General features: G+C 42.7%; 1 protein-coding gene across 1 annotated transcript; it reads right to left on the reverse strand.

The window, feature by feature from the left end:
- Window positions 1-19128: 19128 nt before the first annotated feature.
- her8a (hairy-related 8a) lies at window positions 19129-24850 on the reverse strand (the record flags this gene model as incomplete). Its single annotated transcript, XM_080792282.1, has 4 exons — window positions 24748-24850; window positions 23207-23302; window positions 22854-22932; window positions 19129-19739 (listed from the first exon to the last, which is right to left on the reverse strand). Exons 1-4 carry the CDS (start codon window positions 24811-24813, stop codon window positions 19129-19131), a joined length of 852 nt encoding a protein of 283 aa, XP_080648408.1. The 5' UTR covers window positions 24814-24850.
- Between the last annotated feature and the right edge of the window lie 751 nt (window positions 24851-25601).

Raw genomic sequence — 25601 nt, forward strand, 5'->3', positions numbered from 1 at the left:
ACACCATGGCTCACAGACGAGCCTCATTAAAGCGAAAAGGTCCATATAATACGTCATGTGCAGAGAGTGCTTCTCGCCTCCTCCTCCGCTGCGGCAGAGCCATGGCGAGCGCTCATTAGCTCCAGTGGGTGAGATGAATGGTGGAGCGGGGGCCGCGGCAGCCAGTGCAGGCGGACGAAGAACTCAACCCCCAGTACTTTGAGTCAGAGTACAAATTCTCCACGTCAAACGTTACTCAACTGCAAGTGAAACTTGCTCGGCGAATAGGCGTTTCATTTATGTCCCGTTTCTTTTTCGTAATGTTTTGGATGTAAAGCACATAGAATTGCTTTGTTGTTGGAATGTGTTGCACAAATTAGTACATTATCTTTTTGATAATGTACTTTTGCTATAACATTTACAACACACATTTCCCAAAATTATAAATAATTGTGAAAATTGCAGATCTACGAGCTCACATCAGTTGTAAGATGGTAGATTGAACAGTTCTGAAAATGAAAAATAAAAGTGCTCCGTATTTCTTACTCATTTGAGCATTTACTTGAGTATATCATCTGTGTCTCAAATTCAATAACTGCAAAAGTAGCAGATCTACAAGATTGCGGATTTGCTACTTCTGATGCTTTGTGTGGCGCCGTCGTACGATCAAGTAGGGCATTCATTTACAAATAAACACCAAAAATAACAAAATGGAGATAACAGGTTTCTGCCCGACAATATACTTTATCCACCACTGAGTAAATGTGCTTGGTCATACTGTAGTGTCCACTGCTCATTAGGTGCAGTGGGAGAGCGAGGGGGTGAATGGGTGTGTGTGTGGGCCGGCGGTGCCCATCGGCGGCAAGCAGACATGAGAGAGGCAGCCATGTGAGATAATTGATGAGATGCCAGCTCCTCGTTCTCACTCCAGGCCTCACTGGGCGCTGGGAGGGTGTTATGGGTGGGTGACGCACTCCATTCCAGCACCCGTAGGTGTAATAGACCAGTGTTGCCGGATTTTGCAAAATTAATCCAAAAGAAGGGACTAGGCCACATAAGTGCACACACGCGCACACGCACGCACACACACACACACACACACACACACGCACACACACACACACACACACACACACACACACACACACACACAGCAGAGCTGCCAACTCTAACGCAATGAGCGTGAGACACATACATTTCTCACACTGTCAAGTTATCCCAAGGGATAAACGCCCACTTTGCCGGGTTTTGACACGTCACAGTGGAATAAGTTATTGTTTCTGAAGTAAGCTATCCTAACGTTAACTAGTAACGATGACAAGCAGAAATGATGGATGCAATCTCGCTCCCTGTTGATGGACTCTGTGAGCAATTTACGCACGACTCGGCACAAGGCATCATCAGTTCCATTGATCATTTATATTGCCGATCCAACATAGCTCTTGACATTAATTGATGTACTCACTACACTACACTACATCTGGGATCCAAATATCGGCACTTTTACTCCACTACCTTTATTTGAAGACCGTAGTTACTAGTTACTTTGTAGATTTTTAATATTGTTATTATTATTATTATATAAAAATAAAACATACACTAACACACTTGGCCCAATATGCATTTCGGCCATTTGAAAATAACCGATCTACAACTCACAAAGCCCGCGTTGCGACACATTGTGAGCTTGTAGATCTGCCAACCCTAATCACAGTTGTAAGAGCACTCCGAGGCTACTATATTATTCCCAAAGGGTGAGTTCTTTCTTTGCCAGTGGAACGTTGTGTGTGACGCGTCGCAGCAGCTGCAGTGTACGGTTACCGCATGGCAGTCATGCAGTGCCAGGGACTTGGCCCACTAGCACGGAGCTCCGACGCTTGGAATAGATTGAACAAAACCCTCAGAGCCGACAGTGAAGTGTGTTCCCCCACCCCACCCGGCTGTGGAGTACAGAGAGAGTGCGCTGAGCAGACACGCTCATTCATAATGTACATCAAGACTGTGGCGTTTTGCCACATGACTGTGGTTCATCTGCGTTTTGACCTCGCTCCTCCTGCACTATGGGTTCATCTTAAAAGCCATATTGAACCGCTTCACTCCCTTTCCTCCATTCTCTCCCGCAAAAGCAATATGTCTTTGGGGGGAGAAAAAAAAAGCAAACCTAGACAGAGCATTTAACCCATTAAGACCTGAGGCCGATTTTACAAAATGTCTTCTATCAGTAGTTCATGTCCATGGCAAGGAGGACCCCCAAAATGATGGATGACGGATGGATAACTTGGATGGAAACTAGCGTTTTTCATGTCAATGAAGCTCATTTGAATTGAACACACTTGCGACGCAATGCGCTGGCATGCGGCGACGTGCAACGGGACATATCAGACCGCTGCAACGAACGCTAGAACGGTATAGTTGTGTCTCAAATCATTGGTGGGGTTTGGGCTGAGGAGATGCTGAGGAACTTCTTGGGTCGTGAACCCAATCAGGAAGCGTTCCTCCTGAGCAAAGGACTAAAGGCCAAAACCAACTTGATTTGGAATGCGTCTGGCTGTGCTCAGAGAAAACAACTGGAACAAGAAGAATGTGGAAGTAAAGGACTAAAAGTTCAGTTCTGAGTCTCTGACTAAAGTTTTGAACATATGAGGACTAACGGTTTCAACATTCAACATTCAACAAAATAAAATAAATACAAATAAATGACATAATAATTATATAATAGTATTTGTATGCATGTATGTTGCATGCTGTATGATAGTAGTAGTAGTAGTACAATAGACTATTGTATTAACATACTATCATACAGATTAGACAAAATTACATTTTATTCATTAAAAATAGGCCTATACTTTGTCAGATAGCCGATCTAAAGCCCTATATAAAGAAATACAATATCATACAAGAACATACAAGAAAATAGCACTACAATCTCATAACGTGCCTTGGTGGGCGTGATGCGAAGCCTTGTGAGCTTTCGGATCAGTTATTTTCACTCTTTTTAAATAGGGCTAATAAGTGATGAATTCATAATGTGGGAGACATTACATTTCTCTACTGGGTCTCCAGCTTGAAAAGTTTAGGAAGCCAGTACCAAGTGAATGGTTCTGCCCTACATACCCTGCAGTGCACACACACCATGACCTTACAAGGTGGAGCAACAAACTTTTATTCTGAGCTTTTATGCATTCGCTTTAGCTTAGTTTTTGCAGAGATGTGTGTGCTAAATATGTCTCCCTTCAATTCCAGCTTCATGTACAGCAGTGGTTCTCAAAGTGGGGTCTGGGGACCTTGAGGGGGGGTTCCAGGGGGGTCCCCAGCTAAATGAATGATAGTAGGAACCAAAATGAAAGACCTGGTCTGTAACTCAGACCACATTTACTCAGAGAGTGGTCTGTAACTCTGAGTGTACAAATGGAACCAAATGGACCCTGCAACGTTTCGACCTGTAAGGTCTTCCACCCTGACTTAGAATCAACCTGGGGACCACTGTTGTGTTGAGTGGGGATATGGGCCAACACTTGCTATGCATCCCATGTGTATACATACCACTGTTTCTCAACCAATTGATTACAAATAATGACTCAACCAGGCAATCCGGTGCACTTCCCACACTCGAGATTCTAAATTTCTGGTTAATTTCTTGACGTCCAACTTGTCAGTAAATGACTACATGGGCGGTCATCATAGGTCACCAGGTCATTCAGTTCACTGTTTCTCAACTAGTGGGACATAATAATAATAATCAACTACAAGCCTACATTACTAAATTAATGATCAGGGACCGCATGCAATACTTCCATGGACCAACAGAGGTCCACGGAAGTATTCTGATGCATAGAAAACTGGGGGTCCTTCCTTGAAACAAAAAAGTTAGAAAATCTACTGATATGTCTGCGGTTTATCTCTTAGCGATCACTGAAAAGTCCTCTCATCTCATGTCAGATCTCCAAGCAAGCTGTTTGTATAATTATCAGGGTTCTCTCTTTGCACTCTCCTAGTGGGCCAAGCGTTGACAAACACAGCTCTATTCTCAGAAGTGGACCTGAGCAGGTCTCAGTGACCTTCACTGGTAGTCAATGTAGCATCATACTTATATTTTAACCACTTTATCCATTTATATCTGGCTATTCAAACTTAGCAGATGTACTCTGCTCGCAGCTCGCAGCACAGCATGAAGTGACAACTTTTGAGTTTGTACCGGTACATTGCTACTTTTGTCTGGAAACATACATCTCTTATGGGGGTCTCCCTGGCACAAAATATTTTCAGACGGGGGTCCACGGCCAAATAAACATCAATTTCGGGGTCCTTGGCACAAAAACATTTGGGAATCACTGCACTATGGTCCATCGTTATTAATTGAAGCCTTGGGGTTATGAGCCGTGCTACTTTTGATATTCATTTTACTAGGCTGTATTTAACAGTGAACGGAATAGTCTCCCCCTAAAGACGTCACAGCACAAATGAAAACTTTCATTACCTCTTCAATCCAATGAGTTGAAGCGAGACTGCGAGACACTTTATAGCACTGCATGGGTCTGTGTCTCTCTGAACCTGTGTGCACATTGTTGCACACTCAATCGTCTGCAGTGGTGGAAGAAATAAGTACTTTTCTTTTTTACTTTCGACCTGAGGCCGATTCTACACATGCCTTCAAATCAGTATAGTTCTCTCAATGAGCTTACAAGTATACTGTATCTGCTATTTTTGAATAGCCAACGCCAGGATCTAGGATAGCCATAAATGGCTGATACCCATGTCCATTCAAACTCCAGAAAGTTATTTGTGCAGCCACACTCAGCAGCCGCCGAAAACTAGAGTTCTCAACAGGCCCGAAAACGTCCAACTTGTTAAGGCCCGGCCCCACATGGGCCCTCGTCAAATCCTGTACACTCAAGACACTGACCCCGCTGCCACCCTTAGATCTCCATATATGGAGCTGACCTGTTCTGACTTCTGACATTCTATATGTTGATCCGACCTCATTATACACTGTACACTCAAGACATGCTCCATATGGCCAGTACAGATTTTAATTCCATATGTTCATCTGACCCCCCCATGCCAAAGCGCCAGCGCTCGCCCAGCAGTCTGCAGTCTGCCGTCACCCAGGCAGATGCGTGCACACTTCTCGTCCTCAGGTCGTCTTACTAGTAATATATATAGCAAATATATATTACAGCTATTTTCGTCCTACACAAACATAGAATTCCCACTGGCAATGAATGGAGAATTTTACGTTATAGTGTCTGACTCTGAGCAAATCGGCTTAGTGTCTATTTTTGTCTTACACAAACATTAAACTCCCATTGACAATGAATGGAGAATTTGACATTATAGCCCCTCACTTCACACACACTACACAGGTATGATTTTTTTTTATTTATTAGATCAATTAAAGACATGTTTTAACACAAATCTTCTCTTCTGGGGGACCCTGGCAGAATCCTTTTCAGATGGGGGTCCTTGACCATGAAAAAGTCAAGGTCACATACATGTGATTAATGGTCAAAGCATGATGGCAATGATGACCGTGCGTGCACAACCTTTAAAGACACATTCCATTCTGTCTATCTATAGCTTCCACTTTATCAACCTCCTCCTTCATCTCAGTATTCTCACCCACTTCTCTCCTGTTCCTTAACCCTGGCTCACACTTTTAAAAAAGTTTGCTATTTGGGACACTGACTGCGCCTCAAGGACACTTCGGCGAGACATCCAGGAAGGGGAGCGGCCGACCAGGGATGGATGGATGGATGGATGGATGGACGCTGGGAACTTTACACCAGCACACGGACGCTCTGAGAACTGGGCCACCCTCCTGCTTGCCCTGTCCTTCAGTGGTGTAAAGCACTGGTTCCCAAAGTGGGGTCCGTCCGGGGACCCCCAGGGGTCCTTGAGGGAGTTCCAGTGGGGCCCCAGCTAAATGATAGTTAGGAACCAAACCAAATGGACACGTATGCATCTGTAACTCAGAGTGTAAACATGGACCCTCAGAGTTAAATTAAAAGTGGTTTTACTATTTAAATGGGGGTACCAGAGATAGAAATGCCATTAAATGGGGGTCCTTGAAATTAAACGGGTTGAGAATCACTGCTAGAGCCGTAAAATCTTCTCTTATGGGGGTCCCTGGCATATATTCTCAAATGAGGGGTCTGCAGGCTGATTTGTGTCAATTTGGGGGTCCTTGACATAAAAAGGTTTGGGAACCACTGTTGTAACTATCACATGTACTCCACTACAATTATTTGACAGCTCTGCTTTAGTTACTTTGTAGATATAGATTATTATAATAACAAACCATGGGCTACATTAACCACTTCAGCCCTAGGCCTATACAATATTTTGGCGATTTGATAGCCGATCTACAAACTCACAATGTGACGCATTGTGACTGAGCGTTATGGTCTGTAGATCTGCTATTTCCCAAAGATTTTGGAAATGGGACATTCTGCACAACATTAGTACTTTTGGCGCTTAAAGTATATTTTGATGCCATAACTTTTGTACTTTACTCAAGAACATTTTGAATACTGGAATAAATGGATTGTACTTAACAGAGCGTAACAGAGCATTTCTACATTGCAGCATTGATACTTTTTACATTTGAGTAATTCTTCCATCACTGCTGTACCTCTCTCTCTCTCTCTCTCTCTCTCGACCTGACCCACATACATCATCATAAGTCTCCTCCTCCCCTCTGCTCTCAGTTGCACCTGTTGCTCCAACCACTTGACTTAAGCCCTATATTTTCAAAAGAATAGCAAGAGTTTATATAGCAGATCTATAGGATAGACCGTGATCAAACATTGAGGCAGGAATGGGTTCCATAACATTTGGAAGCGTTTCCGGAACCGGAGAAGGTCTTTCAGTCAGTGTCTCAGATGGTTTCCAGCTTCTCCATCGTTGTTGCTTTAACCGAGCGGCCACTCCTCTCAACATGTGTTTTCAGGAGCACAGTACGGTGCTGTTGAAGCCCAGAGGGAATTCTGCTTTCAGTTTGTTCTGGAGAGAGACTATTTACTGAGGTTTTACTTTCAGCTTTATTGGCAGCACAGTAGTGGTTAACCACTTAACCCATTAAGACCTGATGCCGGTTCTACAAAAGGTCAGTCCGTTGCTCTCCCCAGTTTAGCAGTGGGAATGTAGTGCCCAGGATTACATTAGATAATTGACACTGGGTGAAAAGATGGGTTGCAAAATCGTGGGATCCACTATACAATCATATAACTGAGAGATCAATGGGAGATCTAAAGGTCAGAGGTCCTTTGACAAATCACCGTGAACTTCAGTTCATGACTGTTTCCCATGACCCTCTACCATATTATTGCCGAATTTCGTGGAAAGCGACAGCACAGAACTGTCAGATCTGCATAAAATGGGTGGAAAACGAAAAGACGGTGCAAAAACAATAGGGGCCTCCCTTCGCCCCTTCGGGCTTGACCCCTAATAAGACCATTACTGTGGCAAAAGTAATCAACAACCCAACTATAAAATAACGGTCAAGCTTACCAAACTGTCAAATAATAACCAAGAACGAGACACAAGTTGTGAAAATATCTGATCTACATGCTCACAAGTATTAACTGAGTCAAACTAAATGTAATGCCTCAACAATCAGGGTGTGTGTGTGGGGGGGGGGGGTCCCCAGTTCAAATACGATTATTTTTGTGGGGTCCCCAGTTCAACTATGATTATATTGAGGGTCGTGGCCTAGGTGGAGAATCACTGACAGAGAATGTCATGACAAGCCTTGGCAGGAGGTAGCTGGGGGATCAGTCGATCAGGTTTGTCCACTCTACCACCGTTAGCAGTGTTGATTTCGTCGACTAAAACTATGACAAAAAATGTTTGTCGACTACCTTTTTTCACTGATGAAAGCTAAATGGAAACTACATGAAAACTAAGCTATGATGACTACAACTAAGACTAAATATATTGACAATTTCGTCGACAGATAAAAACTAGACTAAAATGTGGGACTAGTGGACAAGAGATCCAGTATAAATCATTTTACCCTTGGTTGCATGCTGAAAATAGCTGGTCTACAAGCTCACAATAAAATCAGTCATTACGACGGCATCAAGGGCCTCAAGGCCCGCCAAAATACATTTTAGTCGACTAAATCAACTGTAGATTTAGTCCACTAAAACTAGACTACACTAAAACATTCCAGGTGACTAAAATGTGACTAAAACTCAATGAAAACTATTGAAGAGACTATGACTCAAACTAAAATCAAAATTTGCTGCCAAAAACAACACTGCACCGTAGAGTAGACAAACTTTGCCATCAACCCAGTGGCCAGAATATACTTGAAAGTTGTTTGTTCATGCATAGAGCCGATATGGCTCTGGTCCAAGTCTTTCCTTAAAGGAGAACTGACACGCCCCTCGGGAGCTAATAACTGCTATCAAACAATGCTATCATGATTCTGACGTCAGGGTGGCGAAAGCTTTCCCCAACGACTTCTATGCGGGCTCGCCGGGCTTGGTGGCCGTGGTAGCATAGCAACTTATGCTACTATTTTGGTGTCACATTTAGCTTGAATACTGGGTGAAAGTCTCATTCAAAAAATTAATTTTTCGCAACATTGTTCAGGTGAACTGTGTGTTTATGCTTGTTCATTGTAATAATCAATATCGCTATGATTATTTTATTTATCGCCGCGTCGCTCCGCATGACAACATACAGTCTAGCCCGTCTCAGATGCAGGCTGCACACACACGGACGGACGGACGTATAGTCTCTGGTCAGGTCCCCGCATTGAACTGGGCATGTGTGTACGCACACACACACACACACGGCTATAGTGCATGACAGCGGGGAAGAGAGCTACAGACGCCCGAGGCAGATTCCGTGCCATTGCGTGTGTGTGTGTGTGTGTGTGTGTGTGCGTACCAGAGACTATACGTCCGTCCGTCCGTGTGTGTGCAGCCTGCATCTGAGACGGGCTAGACTGTATGTTGTCATGCGGAGCCGGAGCGACGCGGCGATAAATAAAATAATCATAGCGATATTGATTATTACAATGAACAAGCATAAACACACAGTTCACCTGAACAATGTTGCGAAAAATTAATTTTTTGAATGAGACTTTCACCCAGTATTCAAGCTAAATGTGACACCAAAATAGTAGCATAAGTTGCTATGCTGTGTGTGTACACACATGCCCAGTCCCCCGTAGAGGCTCATGATCTCGTCCGCAAGACTATGCCTCGGCATAGCGATATTTATTATTACAATGAATACAAACATAAACACACTATAGTTCACTTGAACAATGTTGTGGTAACTAACTACGGTATTACAGAGTGAGAGCGAGGGTGTACATGTCAGCCTGCGGCTGAGAGGGGAAAAGAACAGTAGTCGCGCTGCTCTCACAGCGGCCAGACAACAGCAGACCGTCCGTAGTCGCGACTGTCGCGCTGCGGGGCTGAGAGGTCTCAGAGCGGGCAGACAGGGGTGTTGGCGACCGGGGGAACATGGGACTCCAGTCCAAAATTTGCGCTTGTGCTGCAGTTCCCCTAAAAAACCCCACGCCAACCTCAATTGCATTCAAACTAAGCATTTCTGGCGAAAAAATAATTTTTTTCAATTACATTTATAGCCAATATGACGCTAAATGTACCGTCAAAAACGCTAGCCTGACCTATAGCCACTTGTTGCTAGCGCCGTAGCCCCGTTTCAAACTGTTTCAAACTGTTTTCAGTCAGACCACGTGATGTGCTGTACCACCCATATTAATTTCGGGGCATGTCAGCGGACCTTTAAGGCATGTTGGTTATCAGGTGCGTTCAATTGCCTCCGATTGCATCATGCATTTAATGAAACAAATGTTGGTTATAAAAGTTCACTTAGCACAATTAATACTGCACTGAGGATATTATCACTGTACTGTACATGCCTGCGTAGAAAACCACTGCATACACATTAAAATGAGGAGAGTTAATTAAAAAGCATTAAGCCTGATTCCATTCCAAGTCCCACATGCAGTATGCTATCACTAAAAAGAGAATATACATTGGCTGAATACCTGAACACGGTAAAAGACCCAACCTACATCAATACAATACAATATAATACCATACAACAATGTGCAAACGGCAGGAAGATTTGTGAACTATTGTGACAAAAGAAGGATAGCCTTCTGTTCGACCCAAAAGCCCTTTCTCTACGTCTGCGTCGCATGTCTGCGTTTAATTTCCAATGCTAAACACCCAATCTGTAGCTATAACATCTGATAACTCACTTTCTGATAATGTCCCACAACAGACAACACAAACACAACTCACAAATACACATTTAAAACACACAAAGGTGCATGGCGAAAGTGACCAGGCCATTGTCCACATCAAATCTCAAACTGAACTATCTATTCAATAGAGTAGCTCTGACAATAGATCCTATATTGTCTATTCGGCAGCACAGGAAGCTATCTTACCCAGTATATTTGAATGAGTGGATATCAATCAGTCCCTGAAGTCAACTTGTAGTGGAAAGCTGCAGCTCAACTTTCTGCTCTGGATAACAAGATTACAGCACACTTCTCTCCATTTCTCTCTCTCCATCTTATACTCTCTCTCTCTCTCTCTCTCTCTCTATGAATATTTCATTGTATTAAGGCCACACACGTGGGTGTGTGTATTATTCAGCGGCAGTGGTATGGCTGTCTGGATGAAAGCAGAGTAGGAGGCACGTGTTTCGCGAGCTTAAACGCCTGATTTATGCTCTGTTGTGCCGACCTGCAAGCTCCCAACCCCGTCGCAGCCCGACGTGTTGGGAAATTGTAGATCGGCTATTTTTAGTGGCGCAACACCGGCAGTCCAGCACTCGACTCCAGTTTGGAAATGAGTTGTGTGAACAGGTTCAACAAGAGTTGAACTGTGGTGGGTGTTTGCTGCTAAATATTTAATTTGATGTGATTCCGCTAAGTGTATCTTTGGATGATCAAATCTGTCCCTCATTCAGGCTTGAACATGGAATCACGAGTCCTGATTATGAGGACAAAATGACAAGTCTAAAAGCGGCAAATCCGTAAACGTTATATCCTCGAACCCTGGTCTCATCCAGGAGAGCAAATGTTAATGTTACACCTCATTCAACACAGATCTGATTTTTACACACACACACACACACACACACACACACACACTTAGCTGCAGACGGACGAACAGACGGACAGACATGGCTGAAATCATAATTTCCCTCTTGTTTTCAGCCTGGCTGTCTGCTGCTGTAGCTTGAGTGGCTAGGGTTGCTATGGTAATTAATTACAGTAGTACTGGGAGGTGGAGGTCTGGAGCCACACACATGCACGCAAACACAAGCATGCACGCACGTCGCACGCGCACACACACACACACACACACACACACACACACACACACACACACACACACACACGGAAGATACTAGAGATCAACAGGCATCTGGTTCCCTAATCGGTTCCTTGATCTGCTTGACGGATTGGCCAATCACCAGCTTTTTTCATCCTGTTACTACGGATTGGCCTATCACCATCTTTGTTTATCCTGTTACTATGCTGCTGCACTAACGATGAAAATCCAAATTCCTTTTGGGAAATGTCTGATGTTTGATAATATCACAAGTAACATTTTCCAGAAAACTCTTAGGATTTAGAACAGTGGTTCTGAAAAATAGCAGATACAATCTCCCAGTGTGTCACTTCGTACTGCACTGCAAGCTTGTACATTTTCTGATGGGGGCATATCATTTTGGGGGTCCTTTAGCACTATTATAGGCTGCGGCTGGCTGATTTATTTCCAAGGGGCAGTTACAAACAGATTCCAATGTCACAGCAAAAAAGTCACACTTTGATTGGTGGGCTCTGACTGGTCACCCACAACTCTGGGGTGAGCGAAATGTAATTAAAATGTAGTACCAGACCAATTTTGAGTGGTGCAACCACTCCCTTACAGAGCTATGCGTGTGGCTGGGTGGGTGGGTGGCTGGCTCGCTGGGTGGGGGGGGTGCGTCTAAGCACGAAAACAGCATGGTTGTTTTTCACCACCTGTGCGCAACCTAACACACACAAACACACACACGCACATATTAACTGTATATATGGTGATTTCGGGTGTACCAGTCCAGTACAGTACAGTGACAGTACAGTTGAGGGTACAGTAGAGGGACCCCCACACAGTAACTGTCATTTCTCAACCGTTTCGGATGCGGGGCGGAATCGGAATCGGGCCGGCACCCTGGGTGTTCCTGTGGGTCTGGAACTCCCCCCCCCCTTCCCACACGGAAGCAACAAACCAAATCCTGCTTCCAACCAAAGTGTATTACAACTGGATGTGCTTCCAACAGTAAGTTTAAAGGACAACAACCTGACCCTGTGTTTATATTAGCTGTATTAACGTTGATCCCAGGTTTGTCTATTGGTTTTTATGCACAGATTAAATTCCATTCTAATCTCCTGAGAATGCCACGGCACATACCAACCACAGAGCATTTCTCAAGCAGTTGGTGCCGGACCAAAAAGAATATATGTTTGAGCACAACACAGCTATGTACTAAGTATGAAATAATTGGTTAATCGATCAAAAAACTTCTTCGCGATTATTCCTATAATCAAGATCAATAGAATAAATCGCTAATTTAACAATCCATAGTTGCAGCTAAGCCTAAACCACAGTGTAAAGTTATTTTCAATCAATTAGGCCACCTCCCATGAAGCCTTGAATTCATAGATTTCTTTGTTTTAGTCACATTCCTAAGCCAATAAATTGATGACCGGCAAGAGTGACTAAAAGAGTCTCCTACTGAGACTGCTATTGACCGATGACCCAATCATCAAATTATTGGCTTAGGAATGCAAAAACCTTATGTAATTGATGGAAAATAAGTCATTTTTTGGAGGGTGAACTACTCCTTTAAGTGTTTAATAACCTACCAGCTGCGATCCTCCACAGACACATAACAAATCTAAAGAGGTTTGATTCATTGTCCGTAATACCACGCCGTCAGCAGCAATATGCCCCGACTAGCTCATTAAACAAAGGCAATATATTTACGGGGACATTAAAGTGTTGCCCGCGTGCACAGGGGATACCTCATAACACAGTTATCATGGAGGGATGTGCTGTTTAAACGCATCTTCATAACATCCGATCAAACATTATGCCTCCCTGAAGCCATGTTGGTTTCATGCCATGGTGGAAAGTAACTAAGTGTATGTAGCCTACTCAAGTGCTGTACTTAAATACGATTGAGGAATTTGTACTTTACTGGAGTATTCCCACCACTGCTTTCATAACAGCACAGACAAGCACGGGTCAAACGCTGATATATTTTGCAGTTGTGGGCAACATAACAGGACTCATGGCTACAGAGGTGTGCATTATAAACCACTGGTTCCCAAACACCTGGTGCTGCAGTGCTGGGTCCCTTTATTTTTGGGGGTTTCAGTCTTGAAAGGTAAGAACCCAAAAAGGAGTTCCTGTCCTTAATGGCTTTTATACTACCATTTAGCATTTTTCTTAAACAAATGTAAATTTTCATGTCTACATGGATGTAAATAAATATATAGAACAATTAGGTGTGTGTGCGTGTGTGTGTGTGTGTGTGTGTGTGTGTGTGTGTGTGTGTGTGTGTGTGTGTGTGTGTGTGTGTGTGCGTGTGTGTGTGTGTGTGTGTCGTCTGCGCGGATGTGCGTGCATGCGTGTGTCTCTCTCTATTAATTGTGTCACAATAAAATACAAAGTAGACGACAGGCAGCAGGCTGGTAGATTAGGTTAGTTTAGTATAAAGAAACATGTCACTATAAAACACAAATTTATATCAGTCTCCAATGCAAATAATACTGAGTTATTTGCGTTACACATTATATTGTCTTTGGCCACTGCTCTGACTTGATCGTGTCAGTTTAATGGGTCATCTATGTTCAGTGCACTAATGCAAATGAGGATCAAGCAAACAAGATTAGATTAGTTGGCCTATACGTCCCTGGCTGTGTGTGTGTGTGTGTGTGTGTGTGTGTGTGTGTGTGTGTGTGTGTGTGTGTGCCATAAGCTGCACTGTCTAGTGCGGAGCCGCGGATGAGAGCAACAGTTGGGTCACTTAACCAGGGCTGAATACTAGTGTATTTTCTGTTTTGGGGTTATTGTGGGGAAGAAAAGCTTGTCGATCTGCTATTTTCAGCAGATAGACAAAAAGTCCCCCTCTTTTTCCCCTCTACAACACACACACACACACACACACACACACACACACACACACATTTTCAACAATAGCAGATGTAGATGTAGAAGTTTGTAGATCTGCTACTGCTACTTTTGAATAGCAACATTCAAGGCTAAATGGATAAAAACTAAATAGATGCACAAGCCCCAAGCTTGTACTGTACATCTGCTATTTTTGTATAGCCAACATACAAGCCCCCAGCTTGTATGTCTGCAATTTTTTCCACAGAAGAGGGGCGCCATGGTTCTTGTGATTATCCATCCATGACCATGATGCATGCATGGACAGAAACATAACATTACAGGGCAAAATGCAACAGAACATCTCAAATCACGTTACAAAAAAGTCACAAAATAGTGTAAAAAGAAAACGAGAAACTACTGCAGACTGTGCATGTGTTGTGATACTTGTGCACACATTTTAAAGTTTACACACACACACACACACACACACACACACACACACACACAATAATAATACTAATAATGGAACAGTTTTTACATTTGATTAGAGAGGACTGCTGGACCGTATCAAATGGTGAATGATGGCTGTTTTCCTAAAACAGACATGCCTTTTCTTTCCTTCTTTCTACCAAGTTTATTATTAGTCAGTGGCTTTGGCCTGCCATGGAGCCATGAATTACGACTCTGTTAGGAATCTGACGTGAGTCCCAGTGCTGCGGGCAGGACGCGTTCCCTTCACGGGACCAGGCAGCGTTCCTTCCAGCCAACAACTCTCCACCACACCGCTCTTCATAAACAAAAACAACCTCACAGGACCCTTCTTTAAAAGCTACATATGGGACTCACCTCGTGGTTTTAGTTCAGAGATCGATCTTTGGAGAACTTCTGCTTGCACGCCTTGCAGCCAGAGAGTTGTTATGTTATTTGCTGGCTTTATTAGGAGCCAACACGCGTTTTTACCCATCTATCATCTTGTGGTTCTTCGAGTCCCTCGATGTCGATAACAAGGTCCTAGTTGACCAAAAACGTGAAGGTCCAACCCGGCGGAGACTGTCTGTGACAAGTCGGTGAAAGTTTGTATATCCAGACGAAAGAAAAGCGTAAATTCCTCGTAAACTTGAGACTGTCTGTTAGTTACTTATTGGGCCTACATTGTTATTTATTAATTATTAGGCTACTATGAGGTAAGGTATTCAAGTGCAGAGCTGTCTATCTCTATCTGCTTGATAATACAATCCCTCATTCTCTCTCTCTCTCTCTCTCTCTCATATAAAGCCTACCTTCCCCCTTCTCTCTCTCTCTCTCTCTCTCTCCCTCTCATATAAAGCCTATACCTCCCCCCTTCTTTCTCTCTCTCTCTCTCTCTCTCTCTCTCTCTCTCTCTCTCTCTCTCACTCTCTCCCCCTCTCTTCTCTTCTCTTCTCTGTCAAACACGCCAGACAGACAGACCATGGTTGGTCCATGTGATGATTTTGCAGTTAAAAAAAGGAGGAAAAAAGTATTCTTCTAAATGTAAAGCGCGGTTATTAATGCTTTAATTGTTATAAAATATTAGGCTATATATGAAAACAAAATAAAACTCGGGTCAGAGTGGCAAGTTCAGTTCCAAAGGCTAGTACAACAATTATAATTCATTGGAAGCTGAATTGATTTCTTTCTCAGATGCGTCTCCTCCCCCCATCCATCCATCCATCCATCCCTCCATCTGTTGTGTGCAGTGGTACAATATTCCTGCAGCCACATGGGGGACTTGGAACAAACGCTTTATTCATGGTAGCCCCCTCCCTTCCTCCCCTCAATCTGAGCCCCCAGTAGCAGACAGTCAGCAGCAGTGAAGAATGAACGCTCCACTCCCTCCAGGGACCTGCGGGAATCCAACAAACTGCTGCTGTTGTTACACAGACATGTGTTACCCTATCGAATTCTGGGACTGCAAAGTTAAGTGTGTTAATTATGTTTGACAACGGTAAAGGTCCTTAAAGGACTTCATGATAAAATACCACCATTTTTGAGGGGCGCACCGTGTGCAGAGCCTGTCTATATCTAAGGCTCTGCGCGTGTGTACCCCATAGCCATGATTTGTGTTTAATACTGCTGCTGATGATGATGATATGATGATAGTATGATGATGATATGATGATGATGATGATGATTTCAAGCACAACTCAATACAAATACTGTTAACTGTGGACGACACCATAAATCATTACTCTTGTTTACAATAGGGTCCACCATGTTCAATTCATCATAACATAACAGGAAAATCATCGTAAAATGAGGTAAACTGGGAAGAAACATAAACAGTGAGGGGGAAAGGGGTGGGGGGTGGATTCAGATTTTACAGGGGCCAGTTTCAAATTGCAGCCATCCGTAGGTGCCCTTTGACGCGCGCACACACACACACACACACACACACACACACTCATCGGAAACACCTTCATTCAACCATGTGAGTAACCTATAAACAATCCAGTATTATTCTGCTATACAGGCTGTTGACTAGTAACCTTACACCATTACAGTTTGACCTTCATGGGCTTTGCTTTGTTAGATTCTTTCTATTCTTGGTAGTGATTTTATTTTTATTTGTATCTACACTACTTTTCTATATCGTCTGTCGGCAGTGTCGGGTGGAAACCTCATAACTCATGAAACATATTTTAACTTTTTTGTAATTTAAGGCCCTACATTGCCATACTAGTAATGTCAATTATGTCATACAAAAGTAGCAACAATAGCATATATAGCGAGTAGACCTGCAATTTGCTACTTTTGGATTCTAATCCTAAAAAGTAGCCATTTTGGACATATGAGGTATCCACCCGATGCTATGAATGAACTGCATCTTTTGAAGAATATATCGCAAATAAGAAAAGGAGACCATGTCCAAAGCACATTTATTTTAAACTGTGTCCAGTTTTTCCCATTTTCCACTTTCTCTCATGTACCCCCTGTAGTACCTCTGCGTACCATTTGAGAACCACTGGCACTATACATCTCTGTTTCTCAACTTCCGATGATGGATCTAAGGACCACCAGCTGTCCAAAACAGATCTTTACGGGTCTCTAACGCTGAAAGTTTCCACGGGTCGCCGATATTACAGTTGTGTCAAATGTATGCATATCAACCTGATGGGGATCATTAAAATGAAAAGGTGGCTTTGCATGAACGTGCCATGTCAAAGGTCATATAGGTACAGTTTTACTGCACATATTGAAGGCCTATTTTAAAGCATGCTTGAGAGTGTAAAATGAAACCTCCATTACTACATTTGGCTTAATTTTATGCCCTCAAGAGTTAAATTCTTGTTAAACATCTGCTTGCTTACAAGCAGGCCCGGATTAACCAACCAACTTTAGGTGCTGTATAGCACAGGGCACCAATTACCTTGGTGGGGAGAAAGTGAAAGAACACTGAACTGCTGCTGCAAGCACCAAAATGTAGAAGCAAATAAGGCAGCTGAAGGAACGCTAAAACGTGCCGATGAAGCGACAATTTTACGTGCTGGCTTAAAATAATTTATGTAAATATTTTAGTAAATCTCTTTGGGAAAATGAATGGCCGATTTTTCAGTGGGTCAGTGGGTTTTCAGTGTGCTCTATACTAGCCTCTATGTTTGAAGGTACTAGTGGTTCCCAACCCTTTCTGGATCAGGGCCCACTTGAACGCGTTCCTATATGGTCCAAACCATAACTTCTAGTTGTTGTCTCCGCCGGGCCAAAGGTGTAGCCCAGGAGACTATGTTTTGCACTCTTTGCATCCGTCCGTCGGTCCATCCATCTGTCCAACACATAACATAATTGTATGACATACAGTATGTCTATTACCGGTAGTTATGTAACATAAAAGTATAAAATGACTGATTTCTGATTGTTGAATTGTTAACATAGGCACATTGACCAATGTGACTTTAGGCCAAAACATGGCCCAATTAAGTCACACTCTTGAGATTGGACACATCATCATCCGTTTTAAATTAGGACTAATGCCGCTTTACCAGGAGTGGCCAGTGTCTTGAAGAGATGACTTTAATAGCCAAAAATATAATTTCCCTCAAAAAACATGGCTTATTTTAAGAAGGTGACGACATGCAAAATGCAATACAAATGCCATGCACCATAATGTCAGCAATATTATGAATAACAAAAACTATGTTAAAGTGTTTTTATTATACAATGTATAATAATACTAATAATACCTTACAAGAAGGCTTCATCTCATTTATGGCACAGTAGTGACATCTTGTGTTGAATTATTTCTCATCACTACATCTTCACATGACTAGTGTCTATGCTTTTAACTAGTCTATGCTTTTAACTAGTCTATATTTACACATCAAATAAAGTGACCAGAACATTAGGCTAAAACTCAATAACAATATAATAAGTGTTCTGTTCTTCCAGAAATGAGGTATGAATAATACTGCTCCAATGAGTTTCACAATACTTTTAACCATAACCATATTTTATACTTTTAGCTTTTGAAAAAAAAAATCCTGCACATTGTCACTTCACTTCAGCAGTAGGCTAGTTTGTTTTGGTCTAAACAACTATCATCATCAGGTATCTATACTTTGGATATTCACAAATGGCAGATATACAAGCTTGCAGCTGGCACATATAGGCCTAACCCCTGCTATTGTTGATACATTTATTTGCCACATAGTTGGAATGGCAGTGTGTCGGAATGCCACTCCCCCCTGTTTAGGGCATGTCATTTCATGCAACACGTCGTATTGCAATTTGTTGTGAGAGTAGGAAATAGGGATTTAGTGGTTACATTTTTATTTGGCATTAGTAGGCTACGTACAAATAGAGATTTACATGTGTGTTATAGAGGCTATTTTGCACAGACATGAATATAGGTGTGTGGGTTTAGATTTTTTTCTTGCCCTTTGCTGTGCCTTGGACACAAAGGTTCGAAAACCACTGGCCTAGAGGGATGAAATGAGATGGACTGTGGACTCATTCTCTGGTGTCCTCACCATGGCCTCCACATGGACGGGTCTTCCACCTGAGACGGTGCTGGTCCTACCGGAGAGGCAGGGGTGGAGGCACATTGAGGAGGGCTGAAACAGGGGCTGTAGGACGAGACGGGAGGCCTGAGCATGCTCCCATCTCCGACCCCACACACCTTCGCCTCCCCGGAGGATGGTCCCTCCGTCGTCGAGGAGTCGTGCATCTCCAAACGCCTGGGCCTGAAGGGGCTGCGGGTTTCAGGGGAGAGAGGAGAGCTGGGCGGGGAGGAGGAGTAGGAGAGCTGGCCCGGATGTGGGGGGCTCCCGCTGTGGTGGTGACGCCGGTCGCTACCGCTGCAATGTCCGTTCGGGCTCCAGTCGCTTCTCTGCCCACTAAGATGCTCGCGTTCCGGGCTGCTGCCTGGGCTAGCAGCGCCGGCCGCGTCGGCCGCACTGACGTGAGGCAGGGACTTGAGCAGGTGGTTGAGGAGGCCTGCTCCCAGGGTCTTGTCCATCCCCGGGCAGCTGAGCAGGAGGTTGTGCACCTCGTGCATGCACTGGATGTAGCCGGTGCTGTAGCGCTGGCGGGACTCGAAGCCAGCGGCGACGTTGGCGGTGGTGCCGTCAACACTGGCTGTGTCGAAGGATATACACAACAAAATCATATTGTTAATACAACATGACTCATGGTCAACATCGAGTACTACAATTATGCAAGTAAATGTCAGAATATTGGGGGCTGTGTCCACAAATGCCTGAGCATAGTGCACTGCAACGCTCTCAGCATCCGGTCATTTATAACCCAATGTTGAATTGTTACCACAATTAGAGATATACCGGTCGGATACCATTACTCTCTGGGTTCCTTGAGGGGGTCCCAAATTGACCTTTACAGATAAATAACTCTGACATTGAAAGAACAAAACAAAAAGTTGGAGAACCACTGATAGGAATGAGTAAAAATGTAGTGCAGCTAGTACTGTACAAGTTAGTCAAATACTGTACAAGTTAATAAAATAATGTTTATACATTGTACAGTAAGAGTAAAACAGTTGTGTAATGTCAACTGAAGCATTCAAATTACAAAATAATTGATGACTATAAATTACATCATCATGTGATAAATTACATGGTATCGGATTGGCATAGAGTAGACTGACAAACCCGCCGATACCGATACCAGCATTTTAGGCAGTATCGACAGCTTTTCTGATACTGGTATTTGAACAACTATAGTTCTAGGTCTGAACAGACATCAATAAACGTTGCGTGTGTGAGTGCTCTGGACATGATATTCAAAGCGTTCCACTGAGCATAAAACACTTTATTATCTGGCTCCTTATTTCCTTTTTTATTATTAATGTCTTTACCCCACCCCTTGTTTCTACTCCTCATCATTATGATGTGATATTTCCCCACAAGTTCTTGTGATTATAAAATGTCCTAGTGAGCGCTTTACAAGTCCTTTATATTAAGTGCTTTCTATGGCCCCTTAAGGATGGCAGGTTGCAGTGGGTCTTTTTGTGATGCAGAGTGCAGACCCCCTACAGGGTCTGCCATGACTCACTCATTAATGGACCCCTACTGGGGCTATCATGAGTCAATCATTGGCAAGTCGGCAATGCATGGAAGTCAGGTCTGCATCAAGGGGGGATGGGGCTTAGCCCTCTCTCCAAAAGATATAATAATTTAAATGAAAAGCAGTAATGTTTGGCTGTACAATTACTACAATATATACAATTCTCCAAATTATAGACTATATATATATATATATATATATATATAGGAGACTTTCTCATGCCCTCTCCTCCATCCATTCCTTTATTGTATTTGATCGGATATCTTACTTAATCAATAGTATACCACCTTGAGCAATGGTATAGATTCTATACCAGTGCTCAAGGTGGTCCCCGGCGACCCCTATGGAGGAATTCAATTTCACTATGCACTTATGTGTGTAAAATATGTATGTAATGTGTACCAGTCTAAATATGTTTGAACATCACCAATACAATAGTGATTAGTGTTGTGCCAATAAATGGAGTTGGAACAACAGATGTTCAGGAGGCGGAGAAACACACCTTGATCCTGCCTTTCACGCCACTCTCCACGCCAATCGACCTGACCCTATTTTATATCACGCCCAAAACCACCCAGAATCCTCTAGGAGCTTTTCGTATCCCAGTCACCACCTCAGCCACATTCCCTACCACTCCATCCTTTTCTCTCTTGCTCTCTCCCTAGTCCTAGAGCGTCGCAGTCCCTCCCCCTTTCAGAAAAACGAGTGGCCCAGGAAATGAAAACCCAATGCATTCTCCCATAGGCATTTCTTATTTAATTTATTTAAAGACTTTTTAAGCGCCATACGAAGCCAACTCTTGTCGTGACAAATCATGACAACACACACAATTTTTCGGGCCAAACAAAGAATTGGAAAGTAGGAAAAAACGGCAGGTTAGAACACTTTTTTTGTTGTTTTTCTTCTTTGTAGTTATTTGTTTGGCCCGAAAAATTGTGTGTGTTGTCATGATTTGTCACGACAATAGTTGGCTTCGTACGACGCTTAAAAGGTCTTTAAATAAAAAAACTAAAACTACCTCCCCCTGGCCAGGATTACATTAGATAATTGGCACTGGGTGAAAAGAAAACTGGGTTACAAAATCGTGGGATAAAATTAAGAGTTAAAAAAAAAAGGTCTTTAAATAAATTAAATAAGAAATGCCTATGGGAGAATGCATTGGGTTTTCATTTCCTGGGCCACTCGTCTTTCTGAAAGGGGGAGGGACTGCGATGCTCTATAGTCCGGCAGCCGGGGTTGTGGGGTGGGGTGGGACATTTGGTATATTTTATATTTATATATATTTTATTGGCCTAAAATATTGTCTACTCTATATACATATACATTCATGAATCCACATGCTGACCGGCTGTCGGTATTGAGCAATTGTCAATGGTATGTGACCATACCATTGACATCCTATATAAGGCAAAAATGTCAACATTTCGTTAAGCTTTAAGAAGCATGTGACATGTCAAACTAGGGGGGTTTCATGATTTTGAATCCATTCCGAGCATTAGTTTTGCAACAAAAAATCACTCCTTGGCCTAAAAACGGCCATTGCAATCAACACAAATGTGATGAGGTCAGCACATTTTGGCGGATTTGGGCAAGTGGCTATAGCCATTTTTATCCCAAGGAGTGTTTTTTGTGCAAAACTAATGCTTGAAATGGATTCAGAATCATGAAAACCCCCTAGTTTGACATGTCACATGCTACATAAAGCATATTACATAAAGCATAATGTTAATCGTATGGCCATGAAGCCCTATTAAAAAGTTGGTCAATGCCGACAGCCGGCAAGTGGATTCATGAATGTATGTATAGACTCTTATATTATAGACAATATTTTAGGCCAATAAAAAAAGACTATATACCAAATTTCCCACTTTAAACAAAAGAAGCCTGTCGGCTGCCGGACTACTATCTCTCTCCCTCTCTCTTTCTCCTTGGGTGAGTCCTTGTTGAGTGCTGCGAGACGATCGGCATTCGGCACACAGCCTCCTCCCCAAAGACTCCAGGGGCGGCGACCAACCCCCCCCCCCCCCCCTTCCCGGAACCCACGTCCCCATTCCATTTATCCCTTTATTGTCAATAAATCTCTTATACTTCCTCAATGGTGTGTTTCTTCCGACTAGTAAAGCACACCCTCTGGTGTAATATTGCTTAATTAAAGTGTTGCAAACTGACCTGCACCAAGGCCCTTCTGTAGACCCTCCATGTGTTGGACAGTCACCTCCAGCACATCAGCCTTCTCCAGTTTAGATTGCTGCAAACGTCAAAAAAAAGGTCAACATACAGCAGACAGAACTGCAGAATGCAACATGTCCACCTGTGGTGGTGTTACAATTACTGAGTGTTGATTTATGAGTACTAAATGCTAATTATTTGAGTTAGTGGGGTCTGGGAACCCCCATGGGTCCTTGGAGAGGGGTTCCAGGGGTCCTCAGCAAAAGTAGTTAACATAGAATCAACGATCATTTTAAACACTTTATCCATAAATAGGGCACATCTTGGGCGTGTGTGTGTGTGCGTGCACTCACATCCAGGTTGTATGCGTCCACCATGATGCCCTTCAGCTGTTCCAGGCTGCAGTTGATGCGCTCTCGCCTCCTCTTCTCTATCAGGGGCTTCCGCAGCTGTCAATCACACTAACATTAATGTCTCATTCTCTGCATGTTCAATCGCAGTGGTGTAAAGTATACTCTGTTTTTTACCACAATGTAGAAATACACTGTAACACTGTACTTAAAGGTCGGGTCTAGAATGCTTTATAATCATATTTAGAATGCATTCTAATGGACTTAAATTTGAATTTGATTTAATTTTATTAGATGTCATACAGGAAAAACACATGTTAACACATCGGAGAAACGTCAAGGATACAAACACGAGAAAGTCGTCCGACTTATTTCCATTGTGGTCCTGAGACAAACAACACTGCAACACAATGAATTGTATACGAATGGTTAAAGAAATGTTTATAATCATATATGACAACTTATAACAAGGTTTATAACGTATTATATAAGTGCTGGTTATAATGCATTAGAAGCTGAGTAGATCAGCACATTACTAACTTAGTTAGTTATAAAGTGTCTTTGTTATAAGTGATGCATAATTATGAACATTTATGACAAGAGTTATGAGTTAAGTGCATTATAAATCTGATTATAATGCACTATAGACACAACTTTTAGGAAAGTGTTCCACTGAGTTTATAATTCATTATAATTATATTAAGGTTAATGGGTTATAATAGGCCTACTTCATAAACCTTGTAGTCGTTATGCATAATTATAAACATTCAAAACAAGTGTTATAATGCCCTAAGTGCATTATAACATCTAACCCCTAGCCTAAGTCTTGTCTACAATAAGTCTTGAGTTACATTTTTACTTGAATAACCTATGCAAGTTTGACAGTCAAGTATCTGCCTCAACAACAACAGTATAGGCTTGTAATGATAGAACCTCTACCACCACCATGATTAATAATTATTAAGACTTATGGCACAAGATATTTCACAGCTCGATCAGTGTCGAAGAGAATAAACATGCACCCCCTTTTCCATTGATAAACAGACCCCAAACAACACAAATACACAGTAGGCTACACAGACAGCTAACACATTAAAAATACCGAAGCTAAAACAAAACATGTACCTATTTTAAAGGTCATATAGCTTTGTATACAATTAACACTTGTCAAATGGTGCTAAATACAGTAATTAAGTATAGGCCTATAGGACTACTTCAAACGTGTAGACATTAGACACTATAAGGCTACTTATCATTAGTATTACTTTTCACCACTGTGTGAAGAACTATTAGACTGCCATTATGTTTGTCACTGTATTTAGCATACAGTGAAAACCCTGGAAGTTTCCTCTAGATTCCATGGACCCCAAATCAGTTATTTCCCTCCCATTAAGCCTTTGTGCACCGCCACCTGTTGATGCAAGCCATCGAAACTATCGTAAATTAGTAAAAGTGATGAAACAATTGGGTGAGAAATCACTGGTCAGGCCTAATATGGTTATTTTGCAAGTAACGCCGTAAAATGAGGCTTAAATAAATCCTACCTTTCTGTCGTGCTTGGCATTGCTGGAGTATTTCTCTGGACAGTTGTTGTTGCTGGATGCCGTCATGTTTCAACTACCAAACTACTCAAAGACAGCCTTTATATTTCTCTGGCTTTCTGCAGCCTTGACTCCCACTATTCAGGGAACTTTGTGTTTAGTTAGTTGCTAGTATTTGCTACTGTGGTCAAGAAGAAGCATGCACTGTGTCTCTGTCTGTCTGCGCTTCTTTTTACGCATCGAGGCCTTGCCCCTCGGCTCCGGCCCCCCAGCCCGGCCAGCCCAGATCATAGTGACATTATAGGCTATTATATTACCATGACAATATGTGGATGCTGTGACCGGTCCCACATAGGCTACTGGCCATGGGTGAGGCTCGGTGCTGCCAGATTGTGCGAGAGAAGCAAGCCTGATTCCTGAAGCGACTTGGCTATGAGCACTTTAAACCGAGGTAGCCTACCAGCTATTTGAAAGCTCACAACGCATCAAAAAACAAATCTTGAAGAATAAAATAAATAAACTAGATCAAAGTGCCCCTCTGGGCACATCAGCTTGTGGCCTCCTGGTGCTATAATAGGCCAATGTGAAAAGGGTGCCATTTCTTCTTACGCCTGGCATTTTGTCCCAAAAAGGTGTTTTACAAAAATCCACCTGTTGGTGGCGCTATAACATGTCAATGTGAAAAGGGAGGGATATATTCCTCAGCCTAGTAGGAAAGTCTGTGAAAGATTTCAGGCTTTTTGTTCAAAACGGGCCAATCCTGCAAACTTTGAAAGCCTTAATAGGCTATAGCCAATTATGATGAAATATGAATATGAAATAATTTAGGTTTAGTTTAAAATTAGGAAGCAAATCAA

Source organism: Protomyctophum bolini (assembly GCF_963924005.1).
Source record: "Protomyctophum bolini genome assembly, chromosome: 20".
NCBI classification, from domain to species: Eukaryota; Metazoa; Chordata; class Actinopteri; order Myctophiformes; family Myctophidae; genus Protomyctophum; species Protomyctophum bolini.